The following is a 20,705-nucleotide window of genomic DNA, read 5'->3' as shown; positions in this document are numbered from 1 at the left end:
CTAACTTACCTTCATTCTTTCAGTGCTCCAACAGATTTGGATGCAACGGTTTCCATCACGGTGATTTGTCTGGTCTCTGGTCCACTCTTTTCAGCCATTCTCCTAATATGTGTCGTGGTAGAAAATGTTTATCTATTCATGATTTTTAAAAAAAAAAAAAAATGGTATTCCACCACAATATTGCACGGGTGTAAAACAGTTTACCTCCGCTTTGGTGAAGAATATCAGGGAATTGTTTTGCACAGACTTCAGCAGTAATTTTTGTTGGTAAATTAGAGACATTAAAATGGGACATATCTGCATCTTCAAACCAAAAACAAGGAAGTGAATTCGGTGACGTACATGCATTACGTTTGCGCTGGGGACTGCTTTGATTGGTGGAACTCTTGGGAGGCTGGCCAAAATTGCTCAGAATTGAAGAAGGGTATGTCTGCAGAGCCGAGGGCTTCACGGAGAAGGCTGCACATTTCCGGTCGCACATTTCGAGCATTTTTTTTGTAAGTTACCACAATAGCATGATCACTGTAGCGCACAATTTATGGTTTAAATAGAACTTCCAATTTTAAAGGATGATTTTACTCAAAATATTCTTAGAATTTAAAAGATTTTTTCAAGGAGTATTCCACTTTCATTTTGATAAGTTTGTCTACAGAGCCGGAGGCTGAACTTTCAGGATCATATCAAGTATTCCACACAAAGTACTACTTCATATCCTACCTGCGATTTTAAAGATTTTTTCACCCAAATAGCAAATGTTACAATGGATTGACGGGGTTGCTGAGACTTGTGTTAAGCAACATGAAATTTAAACGCCTTTACTCATTGTGTTTCGAGCCATGCTTTTATTCTGAAGGAGGTGTGCACTGATACACAGAAGTGACGTATTCTGTAGGGCTGGACCTGAATATCCGAATATCCAAATATTGGGTCCCGACGGTGGTATCCGGATATTAATTTTGAGATCCGAATACCCCCCCCCACCCCAATATTACAGAGCGGACCGAATATTTGGATTTTCTCTGTATAGCTGTGTTTCGCAGCCTTGATCCCTTTTGAGAACGCAGATCGAGCTGAGCGAAGAGCAGTCCAGTCTCCTGCCCTGAAGGCTGCATCTCGGGCTGTCAGCAGCGAGCGCACCTCTGTAGTCATCCAAGGTTTTTGGTTGCTACATGCAGTGAAGGTCTTAGCAGCTAGCAGGCTCACTGTCCACCTGGAATGATATCATCCCCTCCAGCTGTATGGCCACATCTGGGATGTTGTCATGGAGCGATGTTTCTGTGAAAGCAAACACACAGCAGTCTTTCCACTCTCTGTGGGTTTCTTTCAGCAAACGTAGCTCGTCCAGCTTGTTGTCGAGGGAGTGGACATTGGAGAGTAGAAACAATGGTACTGCTGGTCTGGAGGGGTTAGCTTTAGCTTAGCATGGATCCCAGCTCTCTTCTCCCTCTTTTGTTTATGTTCAGACTGCTTGGGCTTCATTCTCTGTCGGTTAAGTGCTGGCGTAGTCTCCGATAGTATTCTGTGCTGGTGTTGTGTGTCCAAATCACAGCCAGGAGTCTCAATTTTTAGCAACAACCATTGCCCTGATGTTCAGCAAAGTCTCTCAGCTGTAAATTTTGCAGAATGAATGTGTGGAACAGGCAAGACACTCTAAACTGTCACTGTCGCTGTCTCCTGGAGGGGTCGCTGCATCCATGCGTCTTAAGCTCGTAGGACTTTGTAATCAGCTTCTTCGCCATTTTCTTTTAGAAAAAAAGTTTTTTCTTTTAAATTTTTTCTTTTTATTTTTTGGTAGTAGGCTTTGCTGGTTGTCAGCAGTCTTCATATGACAAAAAACAGTCAAACTATCCAATCAATATTTCCATAAATGAGCGAAGCTGTTCATCTATAGCTCTGTAGGGCTATGCAGCACCAAGCTGAAATCACACCCTTCCTCCACTCCTTCCAGCTTAAGTAAACTCTAATAATGTTGGTCTTTGATGCATTAATAACCTCTTCCTCCCTACTGGGCTGCGGGGCCAACATCCGAACAGCACCCTGCACATCCTTGCCTGACATGCACTCTTTAATTATTTCTTTCTATGAGTGTTGAAGTGAAACGAGGGGAAGAGGAAAGTGATGACATACTCCTAATGAATCCTTGAATAAGTAATATTGCTGTCTAAGCTTAAGGCATCCTGAATCAGCCTTAGTGAGACAGAAGCGGGACACAGAAGAAGGAGAGGGCAAATAAAATGATGGTGAAAACGGGAAAAAAATAGAAACAGCTTCTAGAACACATCTGACTGTATTCTTGGTAGTGGTTCCATTATTTTTCTAGAGCTCAGTTAACTGTGGTCAATCTTAATTAAACATCATCAAACTATCAGAATTTCAACCTTCTTGACACTAGATATGATTCCTGTACTTCCTTCCCCCCCCAAAAAAAAATGTGTGGTGAAGACCTTTAACAGTTAACAGTGGAAAGAAAAAAGCAGGAGTGCAATATGAAGGTGTATTTAAAATATCCGTTTCCATTAGTTTTCTTGGGAAAAGTGGAGGAAATGGTGTCAAGAAGGCTGGAACTGTCATAGTTAAATACATCAGTATTTTCCCCCAAATTTCTACAAATATAAATAAAGCTTAAAGCTAGTTGCTCATGTCATTGTTGAACCTCATTCCATTGTGCGCACAATTTTCATACTTTCTATTGTGTTGTAACATGAATGACAACATACTTGCACTCACTTGTATCTATGCAGCACCTAAAAGATTATAGCAGATTTAAAGCTGTGTATCCACAATGCTTGTATTCGCGATTACTATTCTTGAGAATTTGGAAGATAAAATAATGACAGGAATCTAAAATACAAAAATTCATCCAAAGATTCAATGCCAAAATGTCATCCCTCAACAAATTATCTGTTTGGTCACTTGTTTTTTGTATTTAATTACTTGAAGGGACACTGGTTGATCATGTGTTGTAATTACCTGCTGATTTGCATTTTAGAACTGTTTCTATAGTTTTTGGTACATTATTATGCTCAAAGCTAATGTTTCTGCATTCTTAACCATGACATCACTTAAAGATAGTTTGAATATAATATAATCTTTTAATATGTTTCTTGACTGTACACATTCTGTTCCAGAAGGAAGTGATTCAGCTGAGCAGCAGCTGCATGTTTTCACTTTCCTGTGTGTGCATATAGTGTCCTGCATGTTTCTGTGTTAGTGTGTGTGTGTGTGTGTGTGCCTGCATGTGGCACCAACTGTCCTTCACTGTGGCCATTTCTCTGTTTATCAGAGGCAGTGTGAGATTGAGGACCATCACCCACACTCTGTTGCCATTGTGAAAGCAGACGGGGGGCAGCTTGAGTGACAGCTGATTCCACCACACACGTTTCTTCTCCCTCACGCCTTTTTATGCTCTACTTTCTCTGCAGTCACCTCTCACAGTGAGGCTCAGTCTGATATATGGTAACTGATTACCTTTCATATATGACATGATATTTCATGTCAGCACACTCGCTAGAATATTCTGCAGTGTGTATTTGCCACAGATAATGCAGTCACCATTGGGGGAAACTGAACTAAATGGTTGGTGTTGGCCCAGTTCTAGTTGCTAAGGGCAACTTGACAACCAATACTGAGCTGACTCTGCCAATCAACATTGACACTCATTCTGGATTTTGGTGTACCCCCAAATCTTGACATCACTCCTCAGTTCCAGCTGAGTTTCAAAACCTCAGCAGCAAATTTTATTTGAATGAATACAAAATGATAGAAGAATCATTCTTATTATCATTATTATTATTATAATCATGTCATGAAATTAATAAGACTTAATGATACAATAAAAAATATTTGTATCATTTATTTCATTCAAAAGAGTAATATAGTTATTACAAACTAAATTTTTGTGTCATTTTACGGAATCCCTAAATGCAAAATCCAAATAATGTATAAAAACTAGAACAACTTCACCTGTTTGATGATTTTGGCTGACAATAGACAAGCAATTTTCATTTGCCAGAAATCTTATTTATTCATGGAAAAAGCTACAGAAGATTTAAAATGGTCAGTTGCATAACAATATGCATGTACATTGTTTATTTTTCTTTTTTTCTCTTTTACTGTATGTGAGAAACTACACAGTATTGTTTTTTCACTGAACACATAATCAGTGATATATTTGTAGGTACACTCCCCTCCAAGAGTATTGGAACAGTGAGGCCAATTCCTTTATTTTTGCTGTCAACTGAAAACATTTGGGTTTGACATCAAGCCATGAATATGAGACAAGAAATCAACATTTCAGCTTTTATTTCCAGATATTTACATCTGGATCTGATACACAACTTAGAAGATAGCACCTTATGTTTGAACCCACACATTTTTTCACGTGAGCAAAAGTATTGAAACATATGACTGACAGGTGTGTTTTGTTGCCATGGTGTGTCCTATTACATTGATTATTCAAACAACAAATAGCGCTCAATGTCTATGTTCAGTTTCAGATTTGGGTTTTGCCTGTGCAGACAGCATCTATAGTTAGAGGTGTAGACAACATGAAAACCAGAGAGCTGTCTATGGATAAAAAAACAAGCAATTGTGAAGCTGAAAGATGGGAAATCAATCACAGCCATTGCACAAACATTGGCCATAGCCAGTACAACCATCTGGAATGTTCTGAAAAAGAAAGAAACCGTTGCTGTACTAAGTAACATGCGTCAAACAGGTAGACCAAGGAAACCAGCAGCAAATGACTACAGAAACATTGTGAGAGCTGTAAAGAAAGACCCTAAAACAACTGTTAGTGACATCAGTATCAACCTCAAGAGGGCAGGAGTGAAGGTATCACAATCTACTGTTTGCAGAAGACTTCATGAACAAAAGTACAGAGGCTACACCAGAAGATGCAAACCACTTATTAGCAAGAAGAACAAGAAGGCCAGGTTGGAATTTGCCAAAAAGTACAGAGATGAGCCTCAAAAAATATGAAAGAGGCAGCAAAGAATTCCTGGAAAAGCATCACAAAATAAGAATACAAACGTTTGCTGATGTCAGTGGGTCACAGGCTTGATGCACTTATTGCAAGCAAATGCCTTGTAGCTACATATTAAGTGTTTTTCACTTTAATCTATTTTAAATTGATCTGTTCCAATACTTTTGCTCACTTAAAAATTTGGTGTTCAGTTATAAATAATGCTATCTTCTAAGTTGTGTATGGGATCCAGATGTAGATACCTGGAAACAAATGCTGAAATGTTCATCTCTTGTCTCATATTCATCATTTGATGTCAAACACAAATGTTTTCAGTCAACAGCAAAAATAAAGGAATTGGCCTCACTATTCCAATTAGTGCTGGGCGATATGGAAAAAATCAAATATCACGATATGGATTATTTTATATCACTATAACGATATATATCACGGTATACCACAATAAAGTATGTTTTCAGTTATTCTCTGAAAATTTTGACAAAAATTTCATTGCTTACTTTTCTCCATGAAACTTCAACCTGTTGCTAGGGCTGGACCCGAATATCCGGTCTCGATGGTGGATCTCACCGCCTCTGACCTCACGGACCGAACCGAATATTCGGGTCGTCCGTCCGTCCGTCCGTCACCCGCCCCCCACCCCGGACGTTACGGAGCGGACCGAATATTCATCATTAATAGGGCCCGAATAACCAGAGCCCACAAACTGCTATTCGGGACAGCCCTACCTGTTGCGCGTCCATCGTTCAGCACTCTTGAGTTAAGTACATTAAGCATGTCGCAAACCTGCGTGAGAATTAAAGAACGTAAAGCAGCGTCATGTCGCAAAAACCACAAGACGGAGTTTCTTTGCGAAAAATCTTTTTTTTTTCTTTATTTTCACTTATATAAACTTACAGTATGCATAGTGACAAGAAAACACTAATACAGTCGTCGCAGGCTATTTAAGGATATATTTGCTGTAATAATTGATAAAATTAGGTTAGAAACAATAGAAACAATAGAAGAGAAATGGCACGATAGACACTTTTCTATCGTTCTCACGATATGTATCGTCATATCGCCCAGCACTAATTCCAATACTTCTGGAGTGGAGTCTATATAATGTCAATGTGGGAGATTTATCCAGCAAAATTCATCTAATGTGTACAAATCATAGACTGCATCACACATAAAGATGGAAGACTCATCTCTGCTTCTTGTCGCTATACAAATCTGAAGACAAAATATGACAACAATAGATCCTCCCATTTTCCCCAAGTGATCTCTTTTGCAAGCAATCTGTACAGCAGTGACCAAGAGGTATTTTAGCTTTACTCCTGGGATTAGCTTTCATGTCATTGATCCTTTCATACAGTCTATGGTTAAAATCAGCCTTTTTCCCCAAACTTTGTTTCTATAGGTCTGTTTGCTATTATTCAAATGAATTCTGCTGACCTTCTCCAAACAAACAAGCAGGTTTCATACATCTGTTACTTGTGTAACTGACTGTAGTAGCAGTTTCCATGCCAAGTGTGAAAAGCAAACATTTTTCTGGGTTCTATTTGCATTTGGGAATGTAGTCATTTTTGGAAGGAATAAAATATTCTGTGCTGTGTTTTCCTTTTTTGATTAAATAGGCACCATAAACAGGCCTACTTCCATACAAATGGCATTACTTATTTCAGTTTACACAGTTGCTACGACACATTTTTTTTAGATTATTGCATTATCAATGTGGTAACCATTCATTCATCCTTTTTTCTCCTCACTTTACTTGCTCAGATTGGGCAGCTGGTGTTCAAGGGGATGAAGCGTCTGAACAGGATCCAGTCCATGGTGTTTCAGACGGCCTACAACACGAACGAAAATCTTCTGATCTGCGCTCCAACTGGTGCTGGCAAAACCAACATCGCCATGCTGACCGTCCTTCATGAGATCCGCCAGCATCTGCATCCTGGAGGTGTCATCAAAAAAGATGAATTCAAGGTCTGATGCTTACACACACACAAACATACAAAATAGGTTTTCAAAATATAGGGGCCACTTATTTCTGCCCTTTTAGCTGGACTGAGTATAATATCCACATCTGCAAGCAAAATTACCTTTCTGATTTCTCTGTAATCTCTACAATTTGTAAAAAAAAAATTTCATTGGTACCCAACTATGGTATCGCTGAATATGCCCGGCTGAAATGAACACACCCAATTCAGAGATATACACCATTCTCTCAGATTTCATTCAGTACTTCACTGGGAGCTTTCGGTTAGTTTTAAATCAAGTCAGCTGAATATACTTGATTAAGATTACTCCAAGAGGGTTTGTCTGTTGTGCTGACTTGTGCAGCATTCTCTCAATGAGCTTCATGACGTAGTCACCTGAAATGGTTTTCACTTCACAGGTGTGCCTTGTCAAGGTTGATTTGTGGAATTTCTTGCCTTCTTTATGGGGTTGGGACCATCAGTTGTGTTGTGCAGAAGTCAGGCTGGTACACAGTTGACAGCCCTATTTGACAACTGTTAGAATCCATATTATGGAAATAGCCAATCAGTTACGTAAAGAGAAACGGCAGTCCATTATTGCTTAAAGAACTGAAGGTCAGTCAGTCCAGAAAATTGCAAAAACTTTGAATATATCCCCAACTGCAGTTGCAAAAACCATCAAAAACTCGGGGCGGCTGTGGCTGAGGTGGTAGAGCAGGTCGTCCAATGATAGAAGGGTTGGCGGTTCGATTCCCGCTCTGTCCTAGTCATGTGCTGTTGTGTCCTTGGGCAAGACACTTTACCCACCTGGCCTCCAGTGCTGCTACTCACACTGGTGTATGAATGTATATGAATGTTTACGGTGGTCACTGTGGCAGCTGTGGCTACAAATGTAGTTTACCACCACCAGAGTGAGAATGTGTGAGTGAATGAACAATGGATTCATTGTAAAGCGCTTTGAGTGCCTTGAAAAGCGCTATATAAATCTAATCCATCATTATTATTATTATCAAGCGCTACGACAAAACTGGCTCACATGAGGACCGCCACAGGAAAGGAAGACCAAGAGTCACCTCTGCTGCTGAGGATAAGTTCATCCGAGTCACCAGCCGCAGAAATCACAAGTTAACAACACCTCAGATTAGAGCCCAGACAAATGGCACACAGAATTCTAGTATGGGACCGCACTAATCAGGCCTTTATGGTCAAATGCTAAGAAACCAATACTAAGGAAAAGCAACAAGCAGAAGAGATTTGTTTGGGCCAAGAAACACAAGGAATGAACATTAGACCAGTGGAAATCTGTGCTTTGGTCTGTTGTCTATTGTCAGCCAAAATCATCAAACAGGTGAAGTTTTAATAGTTTTAATGTTATTTTGGTTTTACATTTAGGGATACCGTAAAACTACACAAACATTTTGTTTGTAATAACTAAATTAACCTGCGGTGAATAACGAAACTAAACTGACAACATCGTAATCACAAAACAGAGGGGACTGAAACTGAAGGAGCAAGGGGGCAGACAGGTTCGAGAAATCCGGGGCTGGAGCAGAGCTGTTGGCGGGCAAGGCCAGTTCTGATCGGCAAGTGGATCAGCGATGCACGTCTGGGGAAAGGCTGAAGCAAGCAAAGGGTGGCCACCATGAGCGACGAGGTGGAGTCCGCTTGTGAGGGCTGAGCTCCGGAGGGGAGGGCCAGCAGTTGTGGCTCCACCGTGGTGGCAGGCAGAATCCAAAAAAACTGCGGATGCACCTACAACAGACCGACAGTCAAACAGACGGAGGAATGAAAAGACGGACGGGAACCCCTGGGGTGACTGACGCTATGATCTGGCTCTGAGCGGAGTCCAGAGCTTAGCTTTTTTACTGCTGGTGATCTGATGCAGGTGTGTTGGTGCAGCGGCTGCTTTCCATCAGCACTGATCACCAGCAGCCAGGAGCGTGGCAAGAGGGGGAAGGTGCCGAGGAGCAGAGGAAGAGAAAATGAGTGAAGATGATGGAAGGGAAGAGGAGAGGGAAACAGGAGAAACAGAAGAACAAGAGGGAGAAGAACAGGGGTCGGAACGGGGATCATGACATGACCTAAACCCGGTCCAGATGGTTTGGGATGAGATGGACTGCAAAGTGAAGGCAACAGGGCCAACAAGTGTTCAGCATCTCTGGAACTCCTTCAAGGCTGTTGGAAAACCATTTCAGGTGACTACCTCATGAAGCTCATCGAGAGAATGCCAAGAGTGTGCTAAGCAGTAATCAAAGCAAAGGGTGGCTATTTGAAAGAATCTAAAATATATTTTGACTTATTTCACACTTTTTTGTTCACTACATAATTCCGTATGTGTTTGTTTATGTTTATATATAAATATATATATACACGTGGACAAAATTGTTGGTACCCCTCAGTTAATGAAAGAAAAACCCACAATGGTCACAGAAATAATTTGAATCTGACAAAAGTAATAATAAATAATAATAAATTAAAAAAAAAACATTCTTGGCTGTTTTTAGTTGTGTGTTTTGCATCATTATCCTGTTGCAAGACCCATGACCTGCGACTGAGACCAAGCTTTCTGAGACTGGGCAGCATAATTCTCTCTAGAATACCTTGACAGTCATGAGATCTCATTGTACCTGCACAGATTCCAGACACCCTGTACCAGATGCAGCAAAGCAGCCCCAGAACATAACAGAACCTCCTCCATGTTCCACAGTAGGGACAGTGTTCTTTTCTTGATAAGCTTCATTTTTGCGTCTGTGAACATAGAGCTGATGTGTCAAAAAGTTCCAGTTTTGTCTCGTCTGTCCATAGGACATTCTCCCAGAAGCTTTGTGGCTTGTCAACATGCAGTTTGGCAAATTCCAGTCTGGATTTTTTAGGATTTGTTTTCAACAATGGTGTCCTCCTTGGTCGTCTCCCATGAAGTCCACTTTGGCTCAAACAACGACGGATGGTGCGATCTGAAACTGATGTACCTTGACCTTGGAGTTCACCTTTAATGTCTTTAGAGGTTGTTCTGGGCTCTTTTGTTACCATTCGTATTATCCGTCTCTTCCATTTGTCATCAATTTTCCTCCTGTGGCCACATCCAGGGAGGTTGGCTACAGTCCCATGGATCTTAAATTTCTGAATAATATGTGCAACTGTAGTCACAAGAACATCAAGCTGCTTGGAGATGGTCTTATAGTCTTTACCTTTCACGTGCTTGTCTATAATTTTCGTTCTAATCTCCTGAGACAACTCTCTCCTTGGCTTCCTCTGGTCCATGTTTAGTGTGGTACACACCATGTCACCAAACAGCACAGTGACTACTGTAACCCTATAAATAGGCCGACTGACTGATTACAAGTTTGTAGACACCTGTGATGCTAATTAGAGGACACACCTTGATTGAACATGTCCTTATGGTCACATTATTTTCAGTCTTTTCTAGGGGTACCATCATTTTTGTCCAGGCCTGTTTCATGAGTTTATTTTTTAAAATAATTCTATTGAACCACGGTTCAAAAGCAATGTCTGATTTTCATTGGTTAATTTTAATAGAATTTTTATTTATTATTATTATGTGTGTGTATATATATATATATATATATATATATATATATATATATATATATATATATATATATATATATATACACAGTGTTTCCTCCAGGACTTTTTTCAGCAGCAGCGGCAGGCTCTCCGAGGAGCTGTGATGCGTAAACAAATGACACTTGTCTGCAGATTTTCTTTGTACAACCTATTAATTGAATGGCCAGTTGAAAATGGCTTTTCAAAGGCTGAATGTAAAAAAAAATAAATATTCGAACAAGCTCATCTGAAAACGCAGTCGGCAGTTACATCATGGAGTGTAGATATTAGCTTAATGCTATCAATAGTTTACTCACGTTAGTGACGCTGAGTTGGCCTATTTAACTGACGCTACCGATATGTTACTTAATGTTAGCTGGACATCAATATTTTGTGAATGTCTATTTAACTTGTAAAATTTATTAGGAGTTATCTTAAGCTTATAACTTTTCTCCAGTAAGTCGCTGCCCTGTTTTCCAATACGACACTTCTCTGACTCTCTGACCTGGTGCTTCGTTGCTTGACCTGATGTCACTTTCAAGGCTGCGCTCTCACGATATTAACGTCGTATTAACCCGACGTATCAAAGAATAGATACTGAGCAAGATAGTTATCTGTAGTTTATCTTGGTACTTGCGAGTACCCGACACAGTGCAGATCTCTGCTGTGAAGGTGGAGACGTGCAGTGGTAGTGTATGTGTGATAGTAACAAAAAAAAAAAAAGAAAAATTTGAAGGAGCAGCGACTAGGATTTAGGAATGGCGGCCTGCTGCTGCTGAATGAATGTAGAGGAAACTCTGTATATACATAAACAGAAATTTGTCATCTGGAATAGACATTTTGTTGTTTATGTTAGGGATCATGTGCTGGTTGACCTAATCTTCCAACATATTAATCCACACGTGCTGGTGTGTTTCCTTGTGTGAAGCTGCAAAATGGTGTCTGTTAAGCGTTTATTCACACTTGAGAAATCAGATATTTGAAAACATTAGGTAACTTTTTACTCATTTTAAGCTCTGAACATTTAGTCTGTTTTCTTGCACTTGGTTATGTGGGAACATGAAGCACCATGTCCAGGTTTATTAAAGCCACAGATCCATTGGTTGCAATTTAACAGCTGAGATTACTCTCATTCATGAACACATGTAGATTTTTGAAGTCTGGCATCAGACAACAGGTCTGATTGCTTGTAGCAACAGTTTTCTTCCTCAGTAGTGTTGGAGTTGTGACCACAGGAACACCACTAGTATTCTGAGGTTTGGTGTCTTTTGGCTTCTCACACCATCCTCTTGAGTCTCATCCTCCATGTGAATCAGCTTCTCTTCCATGAATGAAACGGCGACCTGTGACTGTCCTCATAATGGTCCATGAGGTAGTTGCTATTGCATTTATCTGTTGAGGTTCCAGAAAGTCTGTCTTACTTGGGTGTGAGAGAATTGAGTGAATGAATATTCCGGTCTTTCGGGTATCCCCTGATGAAGATCTCTAATGCAGTTAGCAGAATGGCCATTCCAGATGACTAACTCCTGTGTTTACTTTTAGTCAGACTCAAAAGCAAATATTTAAAAGGATCCATGTAAAAATAGCATTTTGTAGAAAGCTGGAGGGAGCTCATGCTAGTTGCACCATATACTTGTTTCTGACTCGTTATGTTCCAGAATCTCTATAAAGGAGGTTGGGAATACAAAGCTATGATGACCCACCTGCAATAATCACGTTAATGGACCAATATGCCAAGTTGAAATAAACTGGATTCTCCTTTAACGTGTCAGTTGAGGCCTAAAGAGTCAATGAAGTTCTCAGACTTTATAAGTAGGGGACATCATTTTTGTATGTGCTACAACTATTGTTTTGACAGTTTTTGTTATTTTTATGCCACCGCACTGGTGACAGCCAAGGCACAAGTGCTGTCTTGGACTCAAGGATGAATGGATTCGTTAGTCATATTTCAAGAATTCACATAGTAATCATTACTAGGTATTACAAAAATGTCTGATTGCATAAAATTATAATGTAAAGACATTTTATATCCAAAAGATCAAAGGTGAGCCTCACTGTGATGTCACAATGGCAATCATTTCACAACTATAATAACTTAGGTACAGACTAACAGATGGATGTAAATGAACGCTTACGTGGTTGGTCAAGGCATACATGGCAAGACGGTAACTATATTTATTTTATTTATTCATTTAAAAAGTCCAGCTGAAATCAAAATTTGTCATTCTTGTTTATTTATTTTAATTAAAAGGTCTTAGGGATTGAAATGTCTTTTGTGGAGAGTGGACTGTCTTCAGTGCTGCTGGAGCTGCTCTGCTCACAAACTAGAAAAAAACAAAAACAAATCACAAATATATTGCATATTGGTTGACAATGTTGACCCCATTACACAGTGTTAACAACTGTTATAAACATAGGCTATGCCTCGCCTTAGCTTTTATACATTATTTGCCTGCCCTGCAGCACATTTTAGCCTCTGCACTGTGTCCCAACTGATGCAGATGCTTATTGGGTGCTTTGAAGAATTTCCTGTTTCTGGTCAGAAGACTATACCAATTTAAAACTGTTTCTATATACCCTTCCATTCATGTATTTAGTTTCAATAGTGACATAATAACATTTGAGTCAGTGCTGAATGAAACACAGTTTTGCTGAACTTCAGCATATATTTACACTGAGGATGAAGAAAGACTATCTGAACTTGATCAAATCTTCACTTTAACTATACACTATAAAATGCATTATAGCAAACTGTCAAATCAAAGTTGTGATGCTGTACAGTATTTAATTATTATGACAATTTGGTCTCAAGTGTATCTTTCTAATTTCAAATAGACACAATTAAAAGAGCAACATTCAATGTTAAAATTCCTCAATTTTTATAAAACTGTACATTAAGACTGCGTGGATGTAGTTTGAATAGATTTGATTAACAGATGTGATTTTGTAAAAAACAAAAAGAAAAAATAGTGTTTTTTGCATGTCAAAGTACATGACATTGTCATGCACTTGAAAAACTAAGACAAAGAATAATATACATCACACGTAACAAACTAATGGGAATATAGTTTTTGAATTGGCTTCAATGCAGAGATAATTAGCTATCAAAAACATCTGAAATTGTTAATTAATTTGAAGGTAGGCCCATTGTCAGTATTTGCTGTGCAGCAGTATTATTTGGGAAAGACATACTCAACATGACTACATATCACAAGCAAGCATGACTGAGAAATCCTCAACTACTGTATACACATTAAAGCATAACTACAGTCTTCAATGGCTGTTTCCTTTCTTAATTCATTGTGTATGTCTATTGCTCTAATTGCCAGATAGACATTTAAGTTTCACAATTTTGTCATATTTCTGAAACCTTGATTTGAAAAAAAAGTGGTGAAAATTTAGTACAGTAACAGTTGGAAAAGAGAATCGTAATTGTATATGCAAAAAGTCAACTATTGACAGCTTTGTCTAAAAGAGGGGTATGTGTTCATGAACCCACAGTGTCAAATCCTAACACACACTCAAATAAATATTAACAACATTCAAAAGGCTTACTCACACATACAAGCCTCTTTTTTGAGAACCATTGATGATTGTTGCTTTTCACACATCACCATTAAACTTTACCCATGAAAGTGGCTGGCAAATTTTTCCAACAAGTGATCCCACCTCTGTTTACTCATTTATCACCACGGTGTCCTTCCAAACTTCCTCCACCTGTACCTCCATCTTTCACCTTTCCCCAGTCTGCCACTGTGTTCTCTCTCTTACATATTTCCATGTCTCTCTCTCTCTCTCTCTCTCTCTCTAGATAGTGTATGTGGCTCCTATGAAGGCCTTGGCAGCTGAGATGACTAATTACTTCAGTAAGCGACTGGAGCCACTGGGCATCACTGTTAAAGAACTCACTGGAGACATGCAGCTAACCAAAGGAGAGATCCTCCGAACACAGGTACTCGCATACTGTCGCTCACTCTCACACATACTGTACATATTATAAGACCTTTCATGTCTCCAAAAAGTAGTTCACAAGAAGGGGACCAAAAGTGGTTTCTTTTTCTAAGCATGTACTTTCTCTAGCACCCCCAAGTGGAATGGGTTGTGACTTTTATGGAGCCTGTTTCATCTTACAATATATTCTGCAAAGCCTTTAAAAGCCCAACTAGGAACAGGAGTTGAGAATTAGCTGTAGCTAAAACTCTACATGCAACACATCGGATTCATGAACTGTATTGAAGCTATGTTAATTGCATTGTCCCTATTAAATAAACAATTAAATAAATAAGTAAAGTGCATCAGTAGCAATTCTGCCTATTATTAATCACAAATATAGCTTAAAAGCTGCAACTATGATTTTATAGTACCTTTTAAATACAAAACCAATGAAAAATGGGCATGCTCTTTATGCCTAAACATCTGTTGTTCACAATAGTTGGAATTATATAATTTTTTTGCAAATAGCATTGCCGGTTTATCCTATATCTTTGTGATATTTTTTCACTGTGTGTATTGCCTAAGGGTTTTTTACCTGAGATCCTCTTGAAAATATACACAAACAAAATAACAAAAAACACTAGACTGCCAGCTGCAGTGACTGACATTTGCAGGATATAAAAGCTTTGTCTAGTCACACTGTTACTCTTAAGTGAGTGTTTCAACTTCGAGTTTAGTTCTGTTGAGCAAACCAAATAATGACAATGAAGGTTTTGGTTCATTTCCAGCAATGCTGCACGGTCTACTTGGGTTAAGGGGTTTCGTTTTAAAGAGCAAGTAAATATAAAACATATTTTGCTTGTCAAGGCATAAACTTCACAAGACATTTGATATAATTAACCAAGATGTTGTTAATTAACCAAGATGTTAAAGTGGTTTCCTGCTTACATTTTGGCCATAGCACAACTCAGAAGTTGTCAGTTCTCACATAATGCCTAAAAAAAAAAAATAAAAAATATGTGAAGCCACCAAAGGCAGCCATCTTGGCACTGCAGGAAACTGGCATGAGTGAGAGACAGATAGCAAAATAACTCAAGATCTCCAAGACGGCCATTCATTACACCAAGAAAAAACAAGCCCAACATGGTACTACCAAATTGCTAGCTGGTCGCGGCAGGAAACACCTTTCTACCCCACCAGATGACCGTGCAGTCATCCGTTCCTGTGTCAGGAATCGTCATCAGACCTCCAGAGACCTTAAAAATCAGTGGGCACTGTGGAGAAATATGACTTGTTCGGGAAGGACAGTTGGAACCTGATTTGTTGAAGCTGGTCTGAAGTCACACAGGGCACGGAAGAAGGCCTTCATCAATGAAAGACAGAGGAAAGCCCGGTTACTCTTTGCTGGGAATCACAAGTATTGGACTGCTGATGATTGGGATAAAGGTTCTCTTCAGTGATGAATCCAATTTTCAGTTGATGCCCACTCCAGCCAACTTGCTGGTTGGGAGGAAGCCTGGAGAAGCCTACAAACCCGACTGTCTTGACCCTACAGTAAAACATGGGGGTGGATCAATGACTATCTGGAGTTGTTTCAGTATGGGTGGAACAGGGCAAATGCAATTGTGTGAAGGGCAAATGAACTAGGTCCTGTACATGCAATTCGGTATCTGCACTACATAACGTACACATGCACAACACATGCCTGTGCTCATGCAAGACAATTTTTTATTTATTTAGTTAGTTTGTGGGTTGATCTATATTAAATGGCCAGATTCTATGTTGTCGTGATTTCTGAATATAAAAATTGAGGAATGAACAGTCTTCGCTGAGCACTGCACTCTGAGGGCTTTTCTTGTTTATCTTTTTGTCCGTCCTCCTCTGTCTGTCCCTCACCTGTTTTCTGAACTCAGCTGCGATGTTTAGCGGCTGGAATGCCGAGACTAATTCATTGGCTGAGTAGCGTCACGTGGGATGGCTGCTTTTAATTCAATATTAGACTCAATTGGGTTTTCTCAACATGTAAATAAACCAACTCATAGTTTTAATCATACCCTTGACCTCGTTCTGACTTATGGCATAGAAATCAAACAGTTAACAGTATTTCCCCGGAACCCTCTTCTTTCTGACCATTTTATGATAACATTTCAATTTACAACAATAGATTGTATAGGAGTTAAGAATAAATATCATTACAGTAGATGTCTGTCTCACAATTCGGTGACTAAATTTAAGGAAATAATACCATCTCTATTTAGTTCAGCACCACTTACTGATATAATGGAAGGGAAATATTATAATTTTACCCCCACAGAAGTGGATTATATTGTTAATAATGCTGCAGCCTCACTGCGTACAACACTTGATAGTGTTGCACCTGTAAAAAAGAAAGTTCTATCTCAGAGAGGGCCTGCTCCTTGGTATAATTCCCAGCTGCGGACTTTAAAGCAGGCGTCCCGAAAGCTGGAAAGGAAGTGGTACTCCACTAATTTAGAGGAAGTTTATGTAGCTTGGAAAAAAAGTCTAGTAATTTATAAAAAAGCTCTTCGTAATGCCAGGACAACATATTATTCATCTTTAATAGAGGAAAACAAGAACAACCCCAGGTTTCTCTTCAGCACTGTAGCCAGGCTGACAAAGAGTCAGAGCTCTGTTGAAACTTGTATTCCTTTAGCTTTGAGCAGTAACAACTTCATGAGCTTCTTAACAAATAAAATTATTACGATTAGAGAAAAAATTAATCTGGCCCTTCCTGCAAATGTCACAGATGTATCATCGATTACAGATACTTTAGAATTGGCTGTAAGACCAGATGGATATTTAGAATTTTTCACCCCCATACATCTCTCTGAACTAATTTCAATAGTTTCTACATCCAAACCATCAACATGTCTTTTAGATCCTATCCCAACTAGACTGTTCAAGGAGGCTTTACCTTTAATTAATTCCTCAATGTTAGATCTGATTAATCTCTCTCTAGTAACAGGTTATGTACCACAGGCTTTTAAGGTTGCTGTAATCAAACCTTTACTTAAAAAGCCCACTCTAGATCCAGATGTTTTAGCCAACTATAGACCAATTTCCAACCTCCCATTTCTCTCTAAAATTCTGGAAAGAACAGTTGCAAATCAATTATATGAACATTTACAAAGGAATAGCCTGTTTGAAGAGTTTCAGTCAGGCTTCAGAGTGCATCATAGCACAGAAACAGCTCTGGTGAAAGTTACTAATGACCTTCTCATAGCGTCAGATAATGGACTGGTCTCTATACTTATTCTGTTGGACCTTAGTGCAGCATTCGATACAATCGACCACAAACTTTTATTACAGCGACTAGAACATTGTATTGGCATTAAAGGGACAGCACTGGACTGGTTTAAATCCTACTTATCAGACAGGTTCCAGTTTGTGCATGTCAACAATGACTCTTCTGAGCATACTAGGGTTAATCATGGAGTTCCTCAGGGTTCTGTCTTAGGACCAATACTGTTCACATTATACATGCTTCCCTTAGGCAACATTATTAGGAAGCACTGTATTAATTTCCATTGTTATGCTGACGACACTCAATTGTATTTATCTATGAAGCCAAATGAAACTAATCAGCTAGCTAGACTGCAAGATTGTCTTAAGGACATAAAGACCTGGATGACCTATAATTTCTTACTACTAAATTCAGACAAGACTGAAGTCATTGTATTTGGCCCCAAACATCTTAGAGAATTGCTTTCAAAGCATATAGTTACTCTGGATGGCATTACATTGGCCTCCAATACTACTGTGAGGAACCTCGGTGTTATCTTTGACCAGGACATGTCCTTTAACTCGCACATAAAACAAATCTGTAGGACTTCCTTTTTCCACCTGAGAAATATTGTGAAAATCAGGAACATCCTGTCTCAGAGTGATGCAGAAAAACTAGTCCATGCATTTGTTACTTCTAGGCTTGACTACTGTAATTCCTTATTATCAGGTTGTCCCAATAGCTCTCTGAAACATCTACAGCTGATCCAAAACGCTGCAGCCAGAGTACTGACGGGAGTTAGCAAGAGAGATCATATTTCTCCTATATTGGTTTCTCTTCATTGGCTCCCTGTTAAATCTAGAATAGAATTCAAAATCCTTCTTCTGACATATAAAGCTCTTAACAACCAATCTCCATCATATCTTAAAGACCTGATAATACCATATTACCCTAGCAGAACTCTTCGCTCTCAGACTGCAGGCTTACTTGTTGTTCCTAGAATCTCTAAAAGTAGAATGGGAGGCAGAGCCTTCAGTTATCAGGCACCTCTCCTGTGGAACCAGCTCCCAGTTTGGGTTCGGGAGGCGGACACCCTCTCTATTTTTAAGACCAGGCTTAAAACCTTCCTTTTCGACAAAGCTTATAGTTAGGGCTGACTGGGTGACCCTGACGGGGTGAGCTGGTGTTTTCATTTGCACAACTGACTTCCCCTCTTGACGTCCCTTTAGTTTACCCCTAGTTATGCTGCTATAGGCCTAGGCTGCTGGGGAACCTCTCTGGATGCACTGAGCCCTTCTCTAACTACCTATGTATTTACTATATATACCATTATTGCATTACATTCACTCTGTTTCTTTCTGTGTCCTTTCTCCGAGTGTCCCTGGTCCCAGAGCTGGATGCTGGATGCTTCAGATGTGTGGCTGTGTTTTATGGTCCTTGTGTCCCACCCCCCCACCTCTCTATCTCTACCCCTCTATCTGTATCCCTCTATCTCTACCTCTACCCCTCTATCTCTACCTCTCTACCTCTTCTGTCCCTCTCAACCCGCCCGGCCAGCAGGCAGATGGGTCCCCCCACATTAGAGCCGGGTTCTGCTCGAGGTTTTTTTCCCTGTTAAAAGGGTGTTTTCCTTGCCACTGTCGCCTTTTGGCTTGCTCTGGGGGTCAGGCATATGGGTTCTGTAAAGCGTCTCGAGACAATTTGACTGTAATTGGCGCTATATAAATAAAATTGAATTGAATTGAATTGAATTGAACTTGTACCTAATTGGTCTGTGTGTTTCCTGAGCTGATAAACTAATGCCGTAAACACTGGAAAAGCTGCGCCGGTAAAATAGAAGCAACCCATCAAATTTAAAATACCTGAAATGTGTTGCCAGTGTCCTTTCAGGGATTTTGAGTCATTCTGCACTGCATTTGCGTTAATTGTGTTAAAATTTTTAATCTGATTAATTATGGTGCTGGATTAATATTAATATTGCCAGCCCTAATATATATATATATATATATATATATATATAGATATAGATATAGATATATAGATATATATAGATATATATATAGATATATATATATATAGTGTGACTACTAAAGTAGTTAAGTTGCACTTGTTAATAATGGGGCACCATCCTCAGTTTGTCCGAGGAAATTATCATTTTAAACGAATCGTCAAAGACTTTGATTAAAATGAAGTTGATCAGTCTGATATCTGAAAGTCTAGAATTCTAATGAAATTGACCTAAGTTCCCACACAAAGACATGCATGAAACCGTGAATTAGTCTAAATGAGAAACATTTAGTAACTATTTTACTAAGTCAATACAGGTGAGCTATATACAGTGAAAATAACTGTGAAAACTACTGTGTGTGCGTGTGTGGTGAACCTGTGTAATCAGGTTAATAGGCTAACGGAAGATGATTATGGTGAAAGGAGGATAGATAGCTAACGACCTAACACAATAAATCTATGATGTGGGTTACAATCGATACGCTTAAGAGAGAATAAATGTAACTATCGTCAAGTTATTACAACATCAACCCAATCAGGAGCAAACAGGAGAGGTTGGCTTTGCCCATCTTGTACAACTGATCAGATCAGTCTCCGTTGGCTGGAACACAGTGGGAGGCCGGAAGCTTCCTCACGACGGACCCAGGCTGTCTGTCCTGAAGCGTTGTGTGGTCGCTAGGCAACGAGTTCTGCTGTTGGAGCTCTCGGCGCAGTGTCGGAGATCTGCCAGCAAACGTCTGTTGATGGCATGTAGGTGATGGGTCAGTAGGCAGCCGGTGTTCAGTACGCGGTCTGCATGGTCTTCAGGGTTGATGAAAAATAACTTTCTTAATGGTGGCTCTCGTTATGTTTTCTGTTGGCATTAGCCAGTTAATACAAAAGGATTGTGAGACCTGAGTGGAGGCGCGGTGGAATTCAGAAAGATAAAAAAATGATTTCTATTATTTCGTACTGGCTTGTCAAAAAGAGGATTAAAGCGTATAAGCCCAGGCTTATAACGAAAGTGAGCAAT

The 20,705-nt window shown here is 39.5% G+C and overlaps 1 protein-coding gene across 3 annotated transcripts in view; it reads left to right on the top strand.

The window, feature by feature from the left end:
- The window catches only part of ascc3 (activating signal cointegrator 1 complex subunit 3), a 245,403-nt gene that overhangs the window by 68,785 nt on the left and 155,913 nt on the right, over positions 1-20,705 (top strand). For all 3 annotated transcript variants that reach the window (XM_023266526.3, XM_035946542.2, XM_055013994.1), the window contains exons 9-10: positions 6,746-6,949; positions 14,321-14,461. In XM_023266526.3, the coding sequence (XP_023122294.2) occupies positions 6,746-6,949; positions 14,321-14,461 (345 nt within the window). The remainder of the gene's footprint in view (positions 1-6,745; positions 6,950-14,320; positions 14,462-20,705) is intronic.

This window comes from Amphiprion ocellaris, chromosome 9, assembly GCF_022539595.1.
Source record: "Amphiprion ocellaris isolate individual 3 ecotype Okinawa chromosome 9, ASM2253959v1, whole genome shotgun sequence".
Lineage (NCBI taxonomy): Eukaryota > Metazoa > Chordata > Actinopteri > Pomacentridae > Amphiprion > Amphiprion ocellaris.
Note: the sequence above shows the minus strand (reverse complement) of the source record. Positions and strands in the feature narration are given on the sequence as shown.